Source organism: Convolutriloba macropyga, chromosome 12, assembly GCF_964194025.1.
Source record: "Convolutriloba macropyga chromosome 12, txConMacr16.3, whole genome shotgun sequence".
In the NCBI taxonomy this organism is placed as follows: Eukaryota; Metazoa; Xenacoelomorpha; order Acoela; family Convolutidae; genus Convolutriloba; species Convolutriloba macropyga.
In genome coordinates, this window is record NC_134479.1 from 39,188,193 (window position 1) to 39,204,094 (window position 15,902).

The 15,902-nt window shown below is 34.6% G+C and overlaps 1 protein-coding gene across 2 annotated transcripts in view; it reads left to right on the plus strand.

Moving 5' to 3' along the window:
- The window catches only part of LOC142350611 (UDP-glucose 4-epimerase-like), a 55,267-nt gene that overhangs the window by 16,975 nt on the left and 22,390 nt on the right, over positions 1–15,902 (plus strand). For both annotated transcript variants that reach the window (XM_075402501.1, XM_075402503.1), the window contains 2 exons: positions 3,061–3,174; positions 4,000–4,176. In XM_075402501.1, coding sequence (XP_075258616.1) covers positions 3,061–3,174; positions 4,000–4,176 — 291 coding nt within the window. The remainder of the gene's footprint in view (positions 1–3,060; positions 3,175–3,999; positions 4,177–15,902) is intronic.

Below are 15,902 nucleotides of genomic sequence, written 5' to 3' on the forward strand. Positions count from 1 at the left end.
GCGAAATATGAGTACCAGCAGCAGGGGGCATAGAGTATACCTGTATCACTTAAATTTGTATATTACGTAATGAGTCATGAGTAATACTCATATAATGAGTCTATAAAATAATGGGAATAATGGCGACATGAATGAAAATTAGAGTCGGGTGAAGTGGAACCTGGATATGGGAACATTTTCAGGAGGTTGCCCGCTTAAACACACCCGATTCCAACTTCTATTCATTTCGTTATACACTGCTTGCATTTTTTGTAGGTTGGTCTGTTGGTTAATTCCTCGAGTGCGTTTTGTAGTCTCAGACTGATTGCAACCAAGATAACAATAATTTGTTCAAAGGTTGTACTACGGACATGGTGAAAAGTTGGACGTCTTTAGAAAAGACAAGGCGACTCGGTAATGTGCAATTGCACTTAAGGTTCCGACCCCGCTCATCCACAATTTTGGCACGATTGTCTACCAAATAAGGAACATAGAAAAACCCAAAAATTCAAGTATATTTTTTTGGTGTATGAACAGAAAGATAGCCTCCAAAGCAAATAACTCAGTGGTGGAGTGAAACATGGTGCATTAGATTGATGAGATGTGCAAATAATCAGAAAGCGAGTCAAGACGAACAGTAATATCAAACAACAACAACAACAACAAAAATTAATTACATCAAAAACTTCATGTCCGTTTTAAAAAATAAAACTTAATAACAAAGTCAAAATAGCGTCAGATAAAACTGATATTAAACAAAATAACTTTTAGTTCACCAGAAAAGATATGGGACTACTCAATAAAAAAACTTGGTAACAATTAGACAATAAGGAACAAAAACAGTAAAGTTGTAAACTATTTTATTTTTTTTCAAAGTAATGAAAACCATTAGAAATCAACTAAAATATCTCTTAGGTGTAACATTACCAATTCTTCTATAGAAGAAATTAAGAGCTGCCGGTATTCAATTTTTTATGCGTTTACAAAAAAAAACAACAAATAAACAAACAATAAACCAAAAAATCAATTGAAACTTGGCAGATAACGCTTTTGAAACCATAAAGCCATACTATGGTCATCAAAATATGTTCGATTGCACATTCTCTGAGCAGCAATAGTGTATTATGTAACCTCTCGTTAATGAAGCTAGGTAGCAAGTAGATAAAAATGAAAAAAAAAATGCCAAATTATTAACACTTTAATTTTTTTCGAGTAAAATATTTCCAAAGACATGAACGCCATTAATTACAGAATGAAATAATTAAATAGGTCCGTTTATTCTTCCAAAGCAAGCCCCTGAGATTTGAAATTATCCAGAATATGTCTTACGTCTACAAAAAACGTCAAACATGACAAAAATCAAAAATGAGTTTACCGTGTTGAAGCTTTTTTTCCGTGTCGAAGCCAGGAAAGTCAACGAATTCTTTAAAAACGTTAGATTATGTCACACCAATCCCCTTGAAACCTTCCATTGACAATATTAATGTCATTTTGGCTCGTAATAAACGAGACTAGATAACAAACAGACAATAAAAGGAGCAAAATTGCGAAGTTACAAACTGTCTTTTTTGTATTATAAAAAACAATTATTTTAAGAGTCATGAAAGCCATCAGCCATCTACTAATATCAGAATATCGGATGATCTATCCGTCCATGAAAAGCCAATAAATCCGGCCCATTGTTGTAGAATTTTCATACGTCTAAAAAGACAAAGTAAAAAAGAAAGCTGAAGACAAAATTTAAAAAAAATTCAAATACTTCGGGAAAGCAGTGTTGAAGCCGCTAAAATCATAATCTATATCGTCCAGAATTTTAATATTATCAATTGTGCCTTATTTTGAAAACCAATAATTTAATATACGAACTCTCAATAACGTCAATAATGTGACAAAACTAGAAAACGAGAAAAATGGGCAAATACCTAAAATTTTTTTAAAAAATGTGAAATCTAGTAATATCAAAGCCAGAAAACCATACTTTAAGGCGTAAAACCGCAATAAAGGTTGAATTTGAGTTCAATAGAAGGAAAAAGCAGTCTTTCATTGCTGAAAATAAGCTACAATTTGGCCAAATTAAGAGAAAAATAGAGGCAAATTTCAATAAGTCATTATTTAAAAGTCCAATAATTTTAAAAGTCAGAACAACCATAAGCTTTCAAGTGGTCAACTAGATACAACAACGTGGAGCTATTTAGGAATCAAATTGGACCTATCATTAGTGAGCTTTGGTTTGAAATGTTCTGTCATTTAATTAATGTAGAAAAGATCGATTTTTTAATAAAAAAAGACCGGCTGATTAGAATCCGAATCATTTTTGGATTATACTAGTCCATGATTCGTCCAAAACTAGCCCTGCTAATGCTGTTTGTCCATTAGGAACACTTATTTGTTCGAGTGTTCTAGATATTGATATTTAGTTAGTTAAAGACACAAAAATAGATGCTGCGTTTTTGATAATCAACGGAAAAATTTAGCTATAAACGGCTAAGTTTTAATTACAGAGCACTCTGAACGGATTTTAGGTGTTTGGGTCTGTACTTCGTGTAAGTTTAATCAAACTGGACTAACGAAATTTATTTCGTGCTGTTTTTGATGAAAAAGTCTTAATTTTGAAACATTTAGCCAGATTTTTTTGACGAAAAAAATTTTAAAGAAATAGCCTACAATAAAGTTTTTTTGTGTTTACAAATAAAAATCAACAACACTTTCTGAAAAAATAACAAATTTTTAGCAAAATTGGCGAACTTTAGTCAAAAATTCCGGAAAATGTGAATAAAATCTCACCGGAATTCACTCTATTTTCTCAAAATTTAAACCTAGATAACTCCCTGTAAAAAACGAAATTAAAAAAAATCTTTTTAATTCCATATTCTGCGCTGGACAAGCTTTCTAATGATACCAGTCTCAACTCTCTACGATGAATATATCGATCGGCCAAAATTGACTGAACAAAAAAAACCCATTTGAGTATATAGTTCCTTCCCACTCAAGAGGGGTCGGAACAATTATGTTACGCATTGCTGTGACCAAGTGGTGACTAGATTTGTGATTATGTGATAATTGTTGATGTTTGTATTGCAGCACCGGTTCCTGTGTATCATACATTTTGCTGGCCTCAAGGCAGTGAATGAGAGTGTTCTGTACCCTCTGCTCTACTATCAGACCAACCTCATTGGAACGCTCAACCTCCTGCAGGTAACTCTCATACACTGACACCCTAGTGGCGAGGTTGTCGTCCATTCTTGTAGTTCGGAGGCGGAACTCACGCTTATTTTACAAAGAATTTTGTTGATTTTTGTAACGATCAAGATTTGTAGGAATTGCTTTTTAATTGCTCTCAAACGAAGTTTGCAGCTCATGCAAAACTTTTGCTCTTCCGTTCTTGCGCTTTTGTGCTGGAACATTCTTTCGCCTGCTTGAGTCATTTCGTTTCTTGAGTGAATTTTTCTCGCTTGCTTTTTTTCTGAAATTTGCGTGATTTAAATTGCTCTCATTTATTATATATATTGCTTATATTTTAGCTAAATATACATTACAATAACTTTGATGTTGAATTTCTTTTGTTTAATCACCTTGAATGTATCCATTCTCCCATTTAAATTTATTGAAAAGATTGGAGAGAATAAAAATCAGTCGTTGGAATGGAAAAGGCTTTGAACCCACATTCTGCCTGGTAGATAGAAAACAGAACATTAAAACAGAACAGAGCTTTATCAGAAGAACTAAAATGGGTGCATAACTGTTAATCATAAATTGTCTTGTTCTAGCCGAGGGAGGGTTTCATAATATGGTATGCAAATAAGTTCGGGCGTCATGGACTTGAATTCTTTACTGAAAATGTATACAAAAGCAATGAGCAGAATATGATCGTTTCTATTCATTAATCGATATACCTTTATGTACTAAAAAATAAGGGCGAGGGATGAAACAGGAAATTAAATTGTATCATTTGCTACATTTGTCATTACTGTAGATTGCGATTGACAATTTTACTCTATTATTTAATTTGATTTGTTTCAGTGTATGGTGGACTTCAACATATCCAACATAATCTTCTCCAGTAGTGCCACAGTTTATGGATTCCCAGATTCCCTGCCCATAACGGAGGCACACCCGGTGGGCAAGTGCACAAATGCGTATGGCAAAACCAAGTACTTCATCGAGGAGTTTCTCAAGGATCAAGCCATCGCCGATCCCGTTAGTTGTAGTTGTTGAAATGCCGATGTTTTAGCTTCACTCGGAGCAGATTCGGTCTTAAAATATAACGATTGTGTTCGAGGAAAAGCAGACCATGCATGCTACATATGTTGTCAGCAAACTGAGATACCACCGCAGTTTTTTATTTTTAAAGCTTTCATTTTATTTGTTTAACATCGATAGGGGTAGTAGTTGACCTTGGAATTTTTTTTAAAAAATTAGCAGTTTAGTCAAAAAGCGTAACACAGCTTTTCAATTTTGTTGAAGCACAATAGATTCTGAAGCTGTCCAGCCCAATTTGTGCTCGATTCGACACAGTTTTTTTGTTTTTCGGTACTCTAACAAATTTATACGTGCTCTGTAACCATACATGCTACATATGTTAATCATTTGGTTGTCACGTTATCCGAAACTTTTGTGCTCAGTGAAGTGAATACCCTAAACTTATCAATTTCTGAGCTAACCTGATGCTCTTGTCTGCACGGGTATTATGGCAATGTGTATGGTAAATGTACCCGAAAAAATGACCTCTCCGAGAGTTAAAATCACTGGTTGTGGTTTGAGAATAATGGAATACAACGAAACTATATTGAATTATCTAGCCGTGCTCTCTCGTATCTGACCAACTTAAAATACAAGACCAGGGTAAAAAACGGATTAAATCGACGTTTGATTTGTTGTTACGTATCATTCTCAATAGGCTGTTCGTCACCAGCTAATCGCCGTTTTGGCTTGTGTATTTTGTGTCGGTTGCTTTTTTTAAAAAAAAAACGGATTATGCAAAGGAAAAAGGATTGAATGTTTCTGCGTGTCACAGAGAACTCTCACTTTAATTGAAAGCGTATTATTCATGCTGCTTTTATTCAGCTATCAGAAGAAAGATGGCAATTCTTGCAGATTTTTAACTCTTGAACAACGTTCATAGCAAATATTGAGAACGTGTTGGTCTTTTTTGCAAGTTTTTTGCTTGACCGTTTTTGCGCTTTTCTTCTAGAACATTTTTGGACTTCTCGGGTGACTTTTTCACGCTTTCATTCTTCATTTTTTTAGTGATCTTTTATTCTCACTCCGAAGTAGAGCTTGTTGCTAACATCAAATCGATTTCAGCATAGTAAAATGAAGGCAGTACTTCTGGTTAGGGATCGTGTGGTGCCTGGTTCAAATCCCTGTTTGGCCAACTGTTTTTCCAACTGCCTGTCGTTCGAGAGCAATTCTTCCGACATCAGTCGGTTTATGTTTCTTTTATCAGACTGCAGGAAATTTTTTCAAACGTTAATATCAAGCAAGCCTTCATTAACACCTTAATCAAAACCTGAAGCAAAATTACAAAACCTTAGTTTTTCGGTTTGACTTGGTATTAACGCGTTCCTCGTACCTTTATTTTCTGATAATGAGGATCGAAAATGTTATGCGTTTTTACCATAAGTATTTTGTCGCTATTAACTGCGCTTTTTTGAGTTCAACCTGTCTCTGTTCTGCTGTTTGAGACTTTAGAAAACGAATGAAGGTAATTAAATTTTGATTCAAAAAGGTGATGCCTTCTAAACTGTATTTAGACGGGTTTATATCTCTTCAGAAAGAAGCAAAATCTAAAGCAAATTAAAGTTTGTCAGCAAACTGAGATAATAGCCCCGGTACATTTTAAAAGCTTTTATTCTGTTTGCTAACCATTATTTGGGGTAAAATTTGACCGTATAATTTGATAAAGTTGAAAAAAATAAATAGTTGACTCAAAAAGTATTAGACAGCTTTTCAACAGTAGGTTTTGTTTTAAACGCAGGAATAGTTTTATGCTGAGCAGGATTAATTTTTTGGCTCATTATTTTTTTTGGGTTTTGATTTTAAATTATATAAGTTTTTTTCCAAGAAACGAATTAGTTCTCTTTCATTCTGTAGATAGCTGTCAAATAAAAAATGAGGATAAAATGAAAAAATTTAAAAAAGGAATCAAAAGTTTTTAATTCACATAAGTACCGGAAATTCGGTGGCTGATGTTAATTGCTCTCAAATGAATTGTGTATCAAATATATTAGACTGTGATGTTTTTGTGCAATTTTTTATCTGTCCTTTTCAACTTTTCGTCTTTAAAAACGGGATAAGCAGGTAAAGCCAGAGGGCCATTTTGCTGAGCACCTGTACTAGAGACTTACTCTTTTCTAGTCTCTCAATATGCGATTCACTAAAACTGTTTTGAGGAGACAGTCTCATGGTGTGAAGGGCGGTTTTTAATCTTAGAAGTTTGACCCCACATTTTACTCCCACCTCCTCCAACATGTTCAGCCTCCAACCCTCCTCCACCTGGCGACTTGAGCACCTTGTCACCGCCTCCACTCGGCTCGATCCCCCATGCTAGTATCGCTAAACCTCAGCTAGCTACTAACGAAGCCAACCGCCCACCGCGTCGTTTGAGAGCAATTTGCCCGACGTTAGTCGGTTATGCTCTCAATTTTAACTGTGAATTCACATTCAGTAGCGTGGAAATTGTTTGTTTCATTTCTGCTTCGTCAGTTTGAAGAATCGATTGTCAATTTTTGCTACCCAAGACTTTTTCTATTGAGATGAATATTTGTTGAGTATTTCATTGTAATTGGCTAGAAACATTTTTATGGGAAATCCGTTTTTGTGCAGCTTGGCCTTACAATGCTTGTTGAGCTAGATTACCTTTAAAAACTTCAACTCATTTTTGTAGTATTCTCTCGCTGCCTTCTTGGTTCTTGTTCTGCGTCAACTTTTTGTGACTTTCTGTCACGCCTCGAAAGCTGACAGGATAAAGACTTTTGCGCTCATTAATTAAAGCTACCTGTAAGTTATAACGTCATGTGAGTTTGCATCATGATGTTTTTGTGATTTACGTATTAAAGTTTTAGGAATGAGATTTTTTTACTCTAATGTGACAATAAATGAGCAGGAAAAAAATGTAAACCTGTTGTCTAAAGAAAATGTGTAATCTGCCTGTTCAACTCAACACATCGTTCTTCGCAATTTTTGATTGCCTGATGGTTAGTTAATTGCCTGGTAGTTTTTTTGCGACTGATTTGTTGAACTTTTGTGAGACATAAACGAGGGCTTTGGGCAGCAACGAGGGCTTTGGGTTTTGATAACTAACTTTCACTAGTCTCGTTTGCTGATAGTGCTGAGCAGGAATAGTTTTATGGCGTATTAATTTTGCTTTGGATCCTCCTCAGTTTTATACCCCCGCAGCCAAATTGGTGTAGATAGCTTCCTTAAGCTAAGTTAACCAAAAGCCATGACACCGACAGTCGTTCGATGGCAATTCGTCCGACGTAAATCTATTACGTTCAGCTCATTTTTAGCAGCTTTTAAATGCATACTTAATACATTCTTGGCTTATTGTACCATTATTATTGACGTGGAAGTCGACTGTATTTAAAATTTTTTCGCTTTGATTTTTAAAATCTGTTTGGTTAGCTGTTACTTATTTCTCGATGATAAGACTGATGATCGACTTTAGATCGCCATTGTTTGTTTGCTACGTAGAGAACGAGCCTTGCACGCACTTTGTCTCTGAAGTTCGAAACAATCTTGGGGGGGGGGGTTCGAAACAAAGTTTGGGGGGGGGGGGGGGGTGGTAACCGTTCTATGACCAAGCTGCGGGGGGCTATATTGGAAAAACCCAAAGATTTTACAATGAAATTGGTTTCTTCTTCAATTTAAATTTTTTAGTTTTTTATGTTAACTCAATTCATATATTACGTCGTACATTTTTGGAACTATTCTGTCTCTATATACAATATATCTGTGAAAGAACTCATAAATTATAGCAAAGATACATTTTAAAACGTAAAGTGACGCCCATGGTCATCTTTGCCTTTTGTTTTCCGTCTTTATCAACTAAACAAACTCTAATTGTGGATATCTAATCAGGTCGGGTGAACTATATTACATTGTCCATAAATCCAGGGTGAATTGGTTATCCTTTTTAACAAGCAGTTTAGTAACTTTTGTTGTCCTAAATACTATTATGATTGCTGGTCATTATTTTATAGATGTTATTATTTTGCTCCAAGTCTGAAAAATAACAAATGGGGTCTTTTAATTTTGGACAATGAACTTTCAAATTGTAGAGCTCTGCGCGTTCAAAGTAGAAAATGATTGTATTTTAGTATCTTGTTAAAAAACAATTGGATTGCTTTGGGGAGACCTGTAATGATGTTCTCCTATTTTTCCTGATGTACTTTTAAGACGATGGTTTTTTGAGCCGAATGTCATTCAGGAGGCGGCCCTAGTTTGTTATTTAAGGAGATTACTCTCCTTTTCTATCATACATTTTTTAGTTTTGTTTATACTTCAAAGGAAATCTATTGTTCTTTTCGATGTCGAAGCCAGTAGAGTATGAACAAATGAGTATGAAAAGCTTAATTTTTTAACCGGTATTTTTAGCCACAGCTTTAATTTGAGTCGGAAACTTTCGGCTTACTGCGGCTGTCAAAAATTAGGCTTATTGAACAATTTTAATCAGACCGAAAATTGCGACAAGTGAACAAATTGAAAGACTTAAAAATTTTTGAAGATTCTCTCAAGTTTCTCTTTCCAAAGAGGAAACAAAGCCCCCTTCTGTTTCCTGTATTAAGCGTGAAATTTCAGCAGCGACTCGTTTTAATTTTGTTATATCAGATTTGCAGTGCACTTCATCCCTAGACGAGTGAAAATTAATGTTTTTAGTTTTGAAATGCCTGGATTCAAATTAGGAATTAATATCGGCCAATTTAAGGATTTCAAATAAGTGTTTGCGTAGTTTTTCTTCCCTGATGTGAATAAATGCCCCCGTTTTGGTCCTATGGGGGCTCAAACGTTTTTTTGCTATCCGAGCCACTGAGCTGAAAGTTTTTAGCTTTTTAATCATTTTATATTGTAGGAAGAGAACTATTTTAGAGTTGATAAGTGACAATTGCTCAAATTACTTTGATGAACTTAGTTTAATTTGTACATAATTGGATCTCAAAGATAACAGTTATATGGATCTCCTTATGCTTTTTGTCTAGCAGATCTTTTTGTCTAGTGTCCAAACCCAAACACTTTTTTGAAAAAGTTTAAAGAAGGTGCATGCGAAGTTGCATTTTCTAAACGTTTTTTTTTGTCTTGAAACGAATTTATGTCTGATTTACTTCAGAATTCTCGGGATTTTCACAAAAGATTCCCGAGTTGAGACAAAATCCCGAATTTTTAGTTGAGGAACAATAATGCTGAATATTAGCTTTGTATAGGATATTATTCAGCGTACTCTTTAGAATATTATTCTCTTTATTGTTGTTCTATTAGCGAATTGGAGTGTATATAATTTTACAGCGGCCTTCTTTTTTGACTCAAAGTGTTTGGAGAAGTCTTTTTTAATCATTTTTGGAGTGAATTTTGAAGCAAGAAATGAAGCGCTTGAAAAATGTTGGAGATGTTAAGTGTTGAACAACATTGAGAGTGAAGATTATTTTTTGAAAAAATGTAGTTTCTTGGTCATACCGCCGTTTCTGATAGAGCGGAAATATCAGGTGTGAAAAATTTTCTGCAAACAAGCAAGGTGCGGCTTTTTCGAGCAGTTTTTGTTTTTGTCTAGTGGTTTGAATATGCAATAATCATAATTTTAAGCATGTTAAGATAATTTGAAAAAAAATATGTTTATAATCCGAGATTAATCAGAGTTATAGTTTTTCTCCAATTTTTTTGGCCAGTTTTGTTTTATTGCGATCATTGGGAATTTAAAGGACGCCTATTGCTCAAAGTATTTTTAGTAGCCAATTAATGACAGTTTTTAATATTTCTTTTTAAAAAATGACAAAAATTTGATTAATTTGTAACTAGCTGTGGGTTTATTAGGTGCCAGCTAATTAAAAAGAAGTTTTCTGCTTTATAGAGACATCTTTTTGAGCCATTTCCGGAGTTCTTCGTGGTAATTTTTGCAAACAAAAGAAAAATAAGTTTGTCTTTACCTCAGGTCAGCTTCAGTTTTTTGCGTGAAATCATTTTGACTTATCTGGGCTAGTTTTGCTTTTCTCTCAATCTGATCAAACTGATTTTAAACGGCAGTTGGCCACCAAAATAATTTAGATTCAACGGAGTCAGTATCAAAAAATGATATCAAAATAGTTGCGGGATGAACCCATAAAGCCAACTTTTAGTTTCACACTAATTGAACGTTGTTATGTGTCTTAGATAACATCTCTAATTATTTATGCACTGAGCATAGCCCCTTGTATCCTCTCATTAGGAAAAGTGAGTGTCTGGCTACAACATGAAATCAAATTAGTTAGCTCTTTAATGTACAACAATCAATTTTTTTCTAGTTATTTCAATCCTAATCGGGGTGGAAATCAATGACGGCTTTGTTCCGACAATCTTCGGGTTAGGTTTTTAATCGATGATTTCGTTTGTTCATGATGCTTCTCGAAGAAAAATTGATTTTCGTTTTTCGGACAGAACGTGAGCCGATATAGAAGAAAGATTTATGACTGTTTACCTACGCAGCGATGTTTTTTTTAATATGGAGTGTAATGTATTAAGGAGATTAATTAAAATTGGTACTATCTGTGCATTATTAGTGACTAAGAACTGCGATCAAATTCATAACTTTGATTTCTATTGCAAATCACGACTACGAGTTCATTCTTTTATGTTTGGTTTTTCACGCTGGCAGTAGAAGATTTTTAATGTTAGGAGCATGATAAATGATTGCGGTTCGATTTCTTATTATTGGGGACATCGTGTGTTTTACAATTCAAAGAGTTCGAATTGTATTGGACGGTTTTTTAAAGATCTGTTTGCAAATTTTTATGATTTTTGTCACGCTGAAACAGGAAGTGGAGCGAAAAAGCGAGTGGTTTTGGGGCGTGAAATTTTTTCACTCTAATTTTAAAGTAGAGTGAGAAAACGGTTTTTTAACAAGAATTCGCTTTCTCGCTAGTGGCTTTTTTGTTCACATACGGCAATTTCAATTTGACTTTGACTGTTTTGTTTTCAATTTTTTGGATGGTATTTTTTTCTAAATGGTTTTTGCAATCCGTTAATAGTTTATTTTAGGCCTAGTTTTTTGTTTGAACCAAATTTCTCTATCTTGCTAGTGCTTTTTTGTTCACATGCGTCATTTTGACATTGATTTTCAGTTAAATTTTCTATCTGATTTTTTGAAAATTGTTCTTCCAATTCACTCATAGTCCGTTCTAAGTCTAGCTTTTGTTTACTCAATGAAAATTCGTTGAATTGTACGTCAGGACTTGTCCTGCGATGTTTTTTTTTAATTCGTCGTCTCCATCGATGATTCTTGCGACCTAGCTTCTTGGAATTGAGTTTTTTTTTTAATTTCAGTGGTTTCTACTGCTTTGCAGATGAAATTTGTGTGCGTGACGTCATTTGTTCTAATTTTTTCGTCAATTGCGTGACTCACCTCACTCAAAAAATGTCTTCTGACCTCGCCAAATGAACTTTAAATTTTATGAACATTTTACTAGTTAAAGGTCAGTAGTGTGCATATAAGTAGTAGTGCCAAAGGTGTGTGCCCCAATTCTTGAGTATTAGAGTCTTGAGTTTTTGATTTCAAATAAAATTTTTTAAGGAGCTCCATTTGGTCTTTTTCCTTATAGAGCGTATGTGTGTCATAAAAATGACAGTCCGAATCTAACCAGAAATTGCAGTGGTCTATTAAAAGACTGGTGGTCAATCTTTCTATCTTATTTCTTTTGTTGTTTCAATTCATGGAAGGCACAAACGTCTATCGCGGTTATTTTCGGCAATCTGCTGGCTATGTTTATATTTATTATGGTTTTCCTGAAGATCCGGAGACTATTTATGGCTATTTTTTTTTATTGGTGACTTCAATTTTATACAAATCTGTTGAATACAAATGCTGCTCGAAGAAAGCTTGACTTCGGTTTTTCAGCAGAGAAAACTGAGGTGTAGAGAGAAAAATAAGCATTGGTTTTTTATAGTATTGATTTCTGAAAGACCTGTTCATCTCCCTTTTTGGAGGTCTTATGACTTTTCATGTTAATTATTAGCTTTTGAAATAATCTTCAGAATAGTTCAACGTTTGCTTTTTCAAAGCCGATACAGACCTGTGTGTATTATACCTACGACGCTGTAAGCTGACCGTAGCTATTTTCTGGTGATCTTGGTTTTTGTTTTGTCGTCAATGTCATCTTACGGTTTTTTTGTTCTTTCGCTCGACTGTATAAGTGACTTTTTCACGCTCGATTTCTTGTTTTTTAATCTTAGTTAGGTTGTGGAAAGGTGGCATGGGCGAGTGTATTAGGTCCCTGACTATTATCCGTCAGCTTACTGCTTCGAATCTCTTCATTTTCTTGGTTTTTGCGCCCTAAAAGTTTAAAGTCCCTCAGCGTTAAGTTGTCCCGCACGTCCTGACTAGATTTTAATCATATGTGACATTCCTCACTCAGCAAAACAATTTTTAGCGTTTAGGCAAAACGTAATTTAGAGATACCGCTACCGTCTTCAACGGATTTCTGCTTCTATCTGTATTTTACGGCATGGAGGTCTGTCTATTCAGCAGTTATTTCGTCAATTTGCCCGGTACGATTTTGCTTTTAAGGAGTTTTGTGTGCTAATTATTTTTTCCATCGTCATTAGGATAATTGAATTGATGTTGTGAATTGATTAAAAAACAGTCTTATTAGTACGCCTTATTAATTAGAACTTTCGTGATATTCGTTTCTAAGGAGAGATAAAGTTTTTTTGGGTATTTTTAAGTATAATTGAGCTTTTTGTTTTATTTTCTTATATCTTTTCTTAGAGCTTTTGTTGTGCCATGGAAAAGGAACGGTATCACGACTTCTGGTCAGAATATTTGTTGTAAATTTGTAGTTTGCTGAGACTGAAGGATAGCTTACCAGGTTTTGCTCCTGATTTTCTTTCCAATTTCCTAATTAAATAGATGAGAGCTCTCATTAATTGCTCTCCAAAGAGCTTCTAAAAACTTATAAACGTGTTTGGCTTTTTTACTCAAAATTTTTGCTGGATCCCCTTGTTAGAGAATATTCTTCCGATTTCACTTCTCGAGTGACTTTTTCGCACCTGACGTTTTGATTTGTGGTTGACTTCCTCGCCTAAATTGCTCTTTTTCAGAAATTTTTAAGAGCATGAAAATGAATTCTGTTGCTAAAAGGAAAGCGATTGTAAGATAAGCTAGTAAAATGCCCTGATCGCCGAGTTGTTTATGCCTCGGTTTATTATACTGGGGGTCAGGGAGTTCGAACCCAGTCGGAATTTTTTTACACCCATAGGAAGTTCTCTCGGCTAAAATTCTGAATTAAATTGCCCCGCCTGTCTTTTGAGAGCAATTATTTCGACGTTAGTCGGTTTATGTTTAGCTCAAACTAATGAGGAGAATGGAGGAAACCTTGGTCGAATTTTACCTCTCGCTTATTCCGAAATCTTCAAATGAGTTTGCGTGTGGTGTTCAAATGATCTTTTTTGAATACCGGCTAAGCGATAGCTCAGACTATTATTGGCCTTCTCTTAGTTTTTTATTTCGTCGTCAAGATTTCTTTTACGAACATATGACGGCACGATGACTTCAGATCTGCTTTTTTCATGCATTTTTCCCCGATTTTAATGCATGACGTCATTTTTTGCTCTTAATGGAACGAGTTTGTGTTTTTTCATTCGCGTAATTAAGTTTTTGGTCACACGTGACTTAACCTCACCCTCAAAGATTACTTTCTCGCTTTCAAAATGACTTTTTTCACATTCAAGGAATTAAGGTCAACTGAATGCGTTTATGTCACTCTAATTGAAGGTCATTTGAGAGCAGCAAATAGAAGCAGCAATAAGTTATCTAGATTCCTAATCAAAATATAGCATCTTTGCAATTAGCTATGTTCTTTTTAATGCTCTGTTGTTATGAAGAGTCACATTCATGCGTGACCTGAAAAGGCTATTTTAACGAGCTTGATAGTCCGATTTTTGTTATTTCAAGAATTTGAATTGCATTTAAGGGCCTGTCCTTTCGTGTTTTGTATTTTGTCGTATCAGTTTTTGCTACACTCTTTGTAACGTCGAAGTGGAATTTCTCACCAGCGTTAACCAAGTATAAGGTTATTGGCAAAGTTTATGATCATCATCTTTGACTGGCCTTACTCACAAAAATTACTTATTAATTTTAAATTGGGAATATAAACTATTTAAATATTTTAGCTTCTATTGAAATATAATAATGTTTGAAGTTTGGTTTCATTTGTCAAGAATATATAAATGGAAATCAAAATTTTATTTTGTGTTTCGCGCCTTTTGTATTTGGTCGCGATGGTCTTTAAAATTTGAAATTAATTCAGATTTCGGTTCTGTAACAATTTTTAATGGTTGAGGGAATAAAACATCTCGACCAGCTCGTTTCAAATTCCACTTGCATCGTTTTGAATGATATCTAAGAGTTATTTTAACTATTTTTGAATGAAATGTTCAAGCTTCTAAGTTTTACATGTCTTTTTAAGATATTGCGTGTTTTGGAATTTAAGCAATTCAGAACAATGTTGAAAAGTGTGTGACAATGAGTTGAATATGGAAGATCATGCAGTTTGGTGCCATTAAGAGTTTTAATTATGCGTTATTTGTTCCCTTTTTGTGAATCTTCTCAGAGAGACAGACCGCTTTCGCTTTGACTGTGAGTTCGTCTGGCGCCTCAATTTCCAAATATTTCAACAAATCGATTGCTCTTAAAATATACACTGGCATGGGAATGTGTATCAAGTGTGAACAAGAGAGAGAAAGATTAGGTAGATGGTAGAACAGTGCCCTATTCCCTATTTATCCTCTGTTGTCTCAGGAATAAACCCACCTCCCCCTCCCCTCCCCTCCCTTCCCCTCACCCCTTTACACTCATTACCCAGTATTGTTGCTGGTGTTGTTGTTGTGTTATTATTGTCCTATGCCTTCCCCCTGACCGTGTAATACAGTCGGCGCCAATTGGCCCAAATGTTTACTCAAGTTCAATGCTTGGCAATATATTACTCCATTTGCACAATATGCTAAGATAGAAAGTCAATAGAAAGTCAAAAAGAAGACAAATTCCCAGAATAAATCATACGAGTAAAAATAACAACTCAAATTGAAACATTCTCGCTACACTTGGCTTTGATTAATTATTGTTAGGAAGAACTAAAAACAGTTAAACTCAACCGAGATAATGTGATTATAGATACTTACCATTTTTCTTCCTAATGTGAAAATTGCTCTGGAGTTTCTAATCATTCTTAGTCAGGATATAATTGAGTACATTTTCATGACACGAGTTTAATATGAGAGTTGTCGTGCGCGCCGCCCTTTAGGGAAATAATTACCAAAAGGTTGATCTAAAGCACATTAATAATGATATTTATGTGTAATTGTTTAAAGCTCTATCAGTTGTTCACACGACTTGGTATAATTTTCAGGCTTAACAAGTTTAGTTTCCTAATCGCATGAAATTTTCATATTTTGTTCGTTAGGAGTGCCTAAATGTTGTCTGAAATTTTGAAGTGAATTTTAAGTAGATGTGTCAATGTTTGTTACTGTCGCGATCTGTTAATCGTTGACTCAGAAAGTATGTGAGAACAAATTGATGTAAACAAATGTTGCGCTGTTTTTCAGTTGTAACTGTTGACTGATCTGAAACAGTTTGCGACATTCTGTCTCCATGAGAAAATATCACAAAAATTTGTTTTCAGTGTCTGCTATGACTAAACATAAGCTTTAAAAATGGAAACATTCACACGTGCAATCACAAA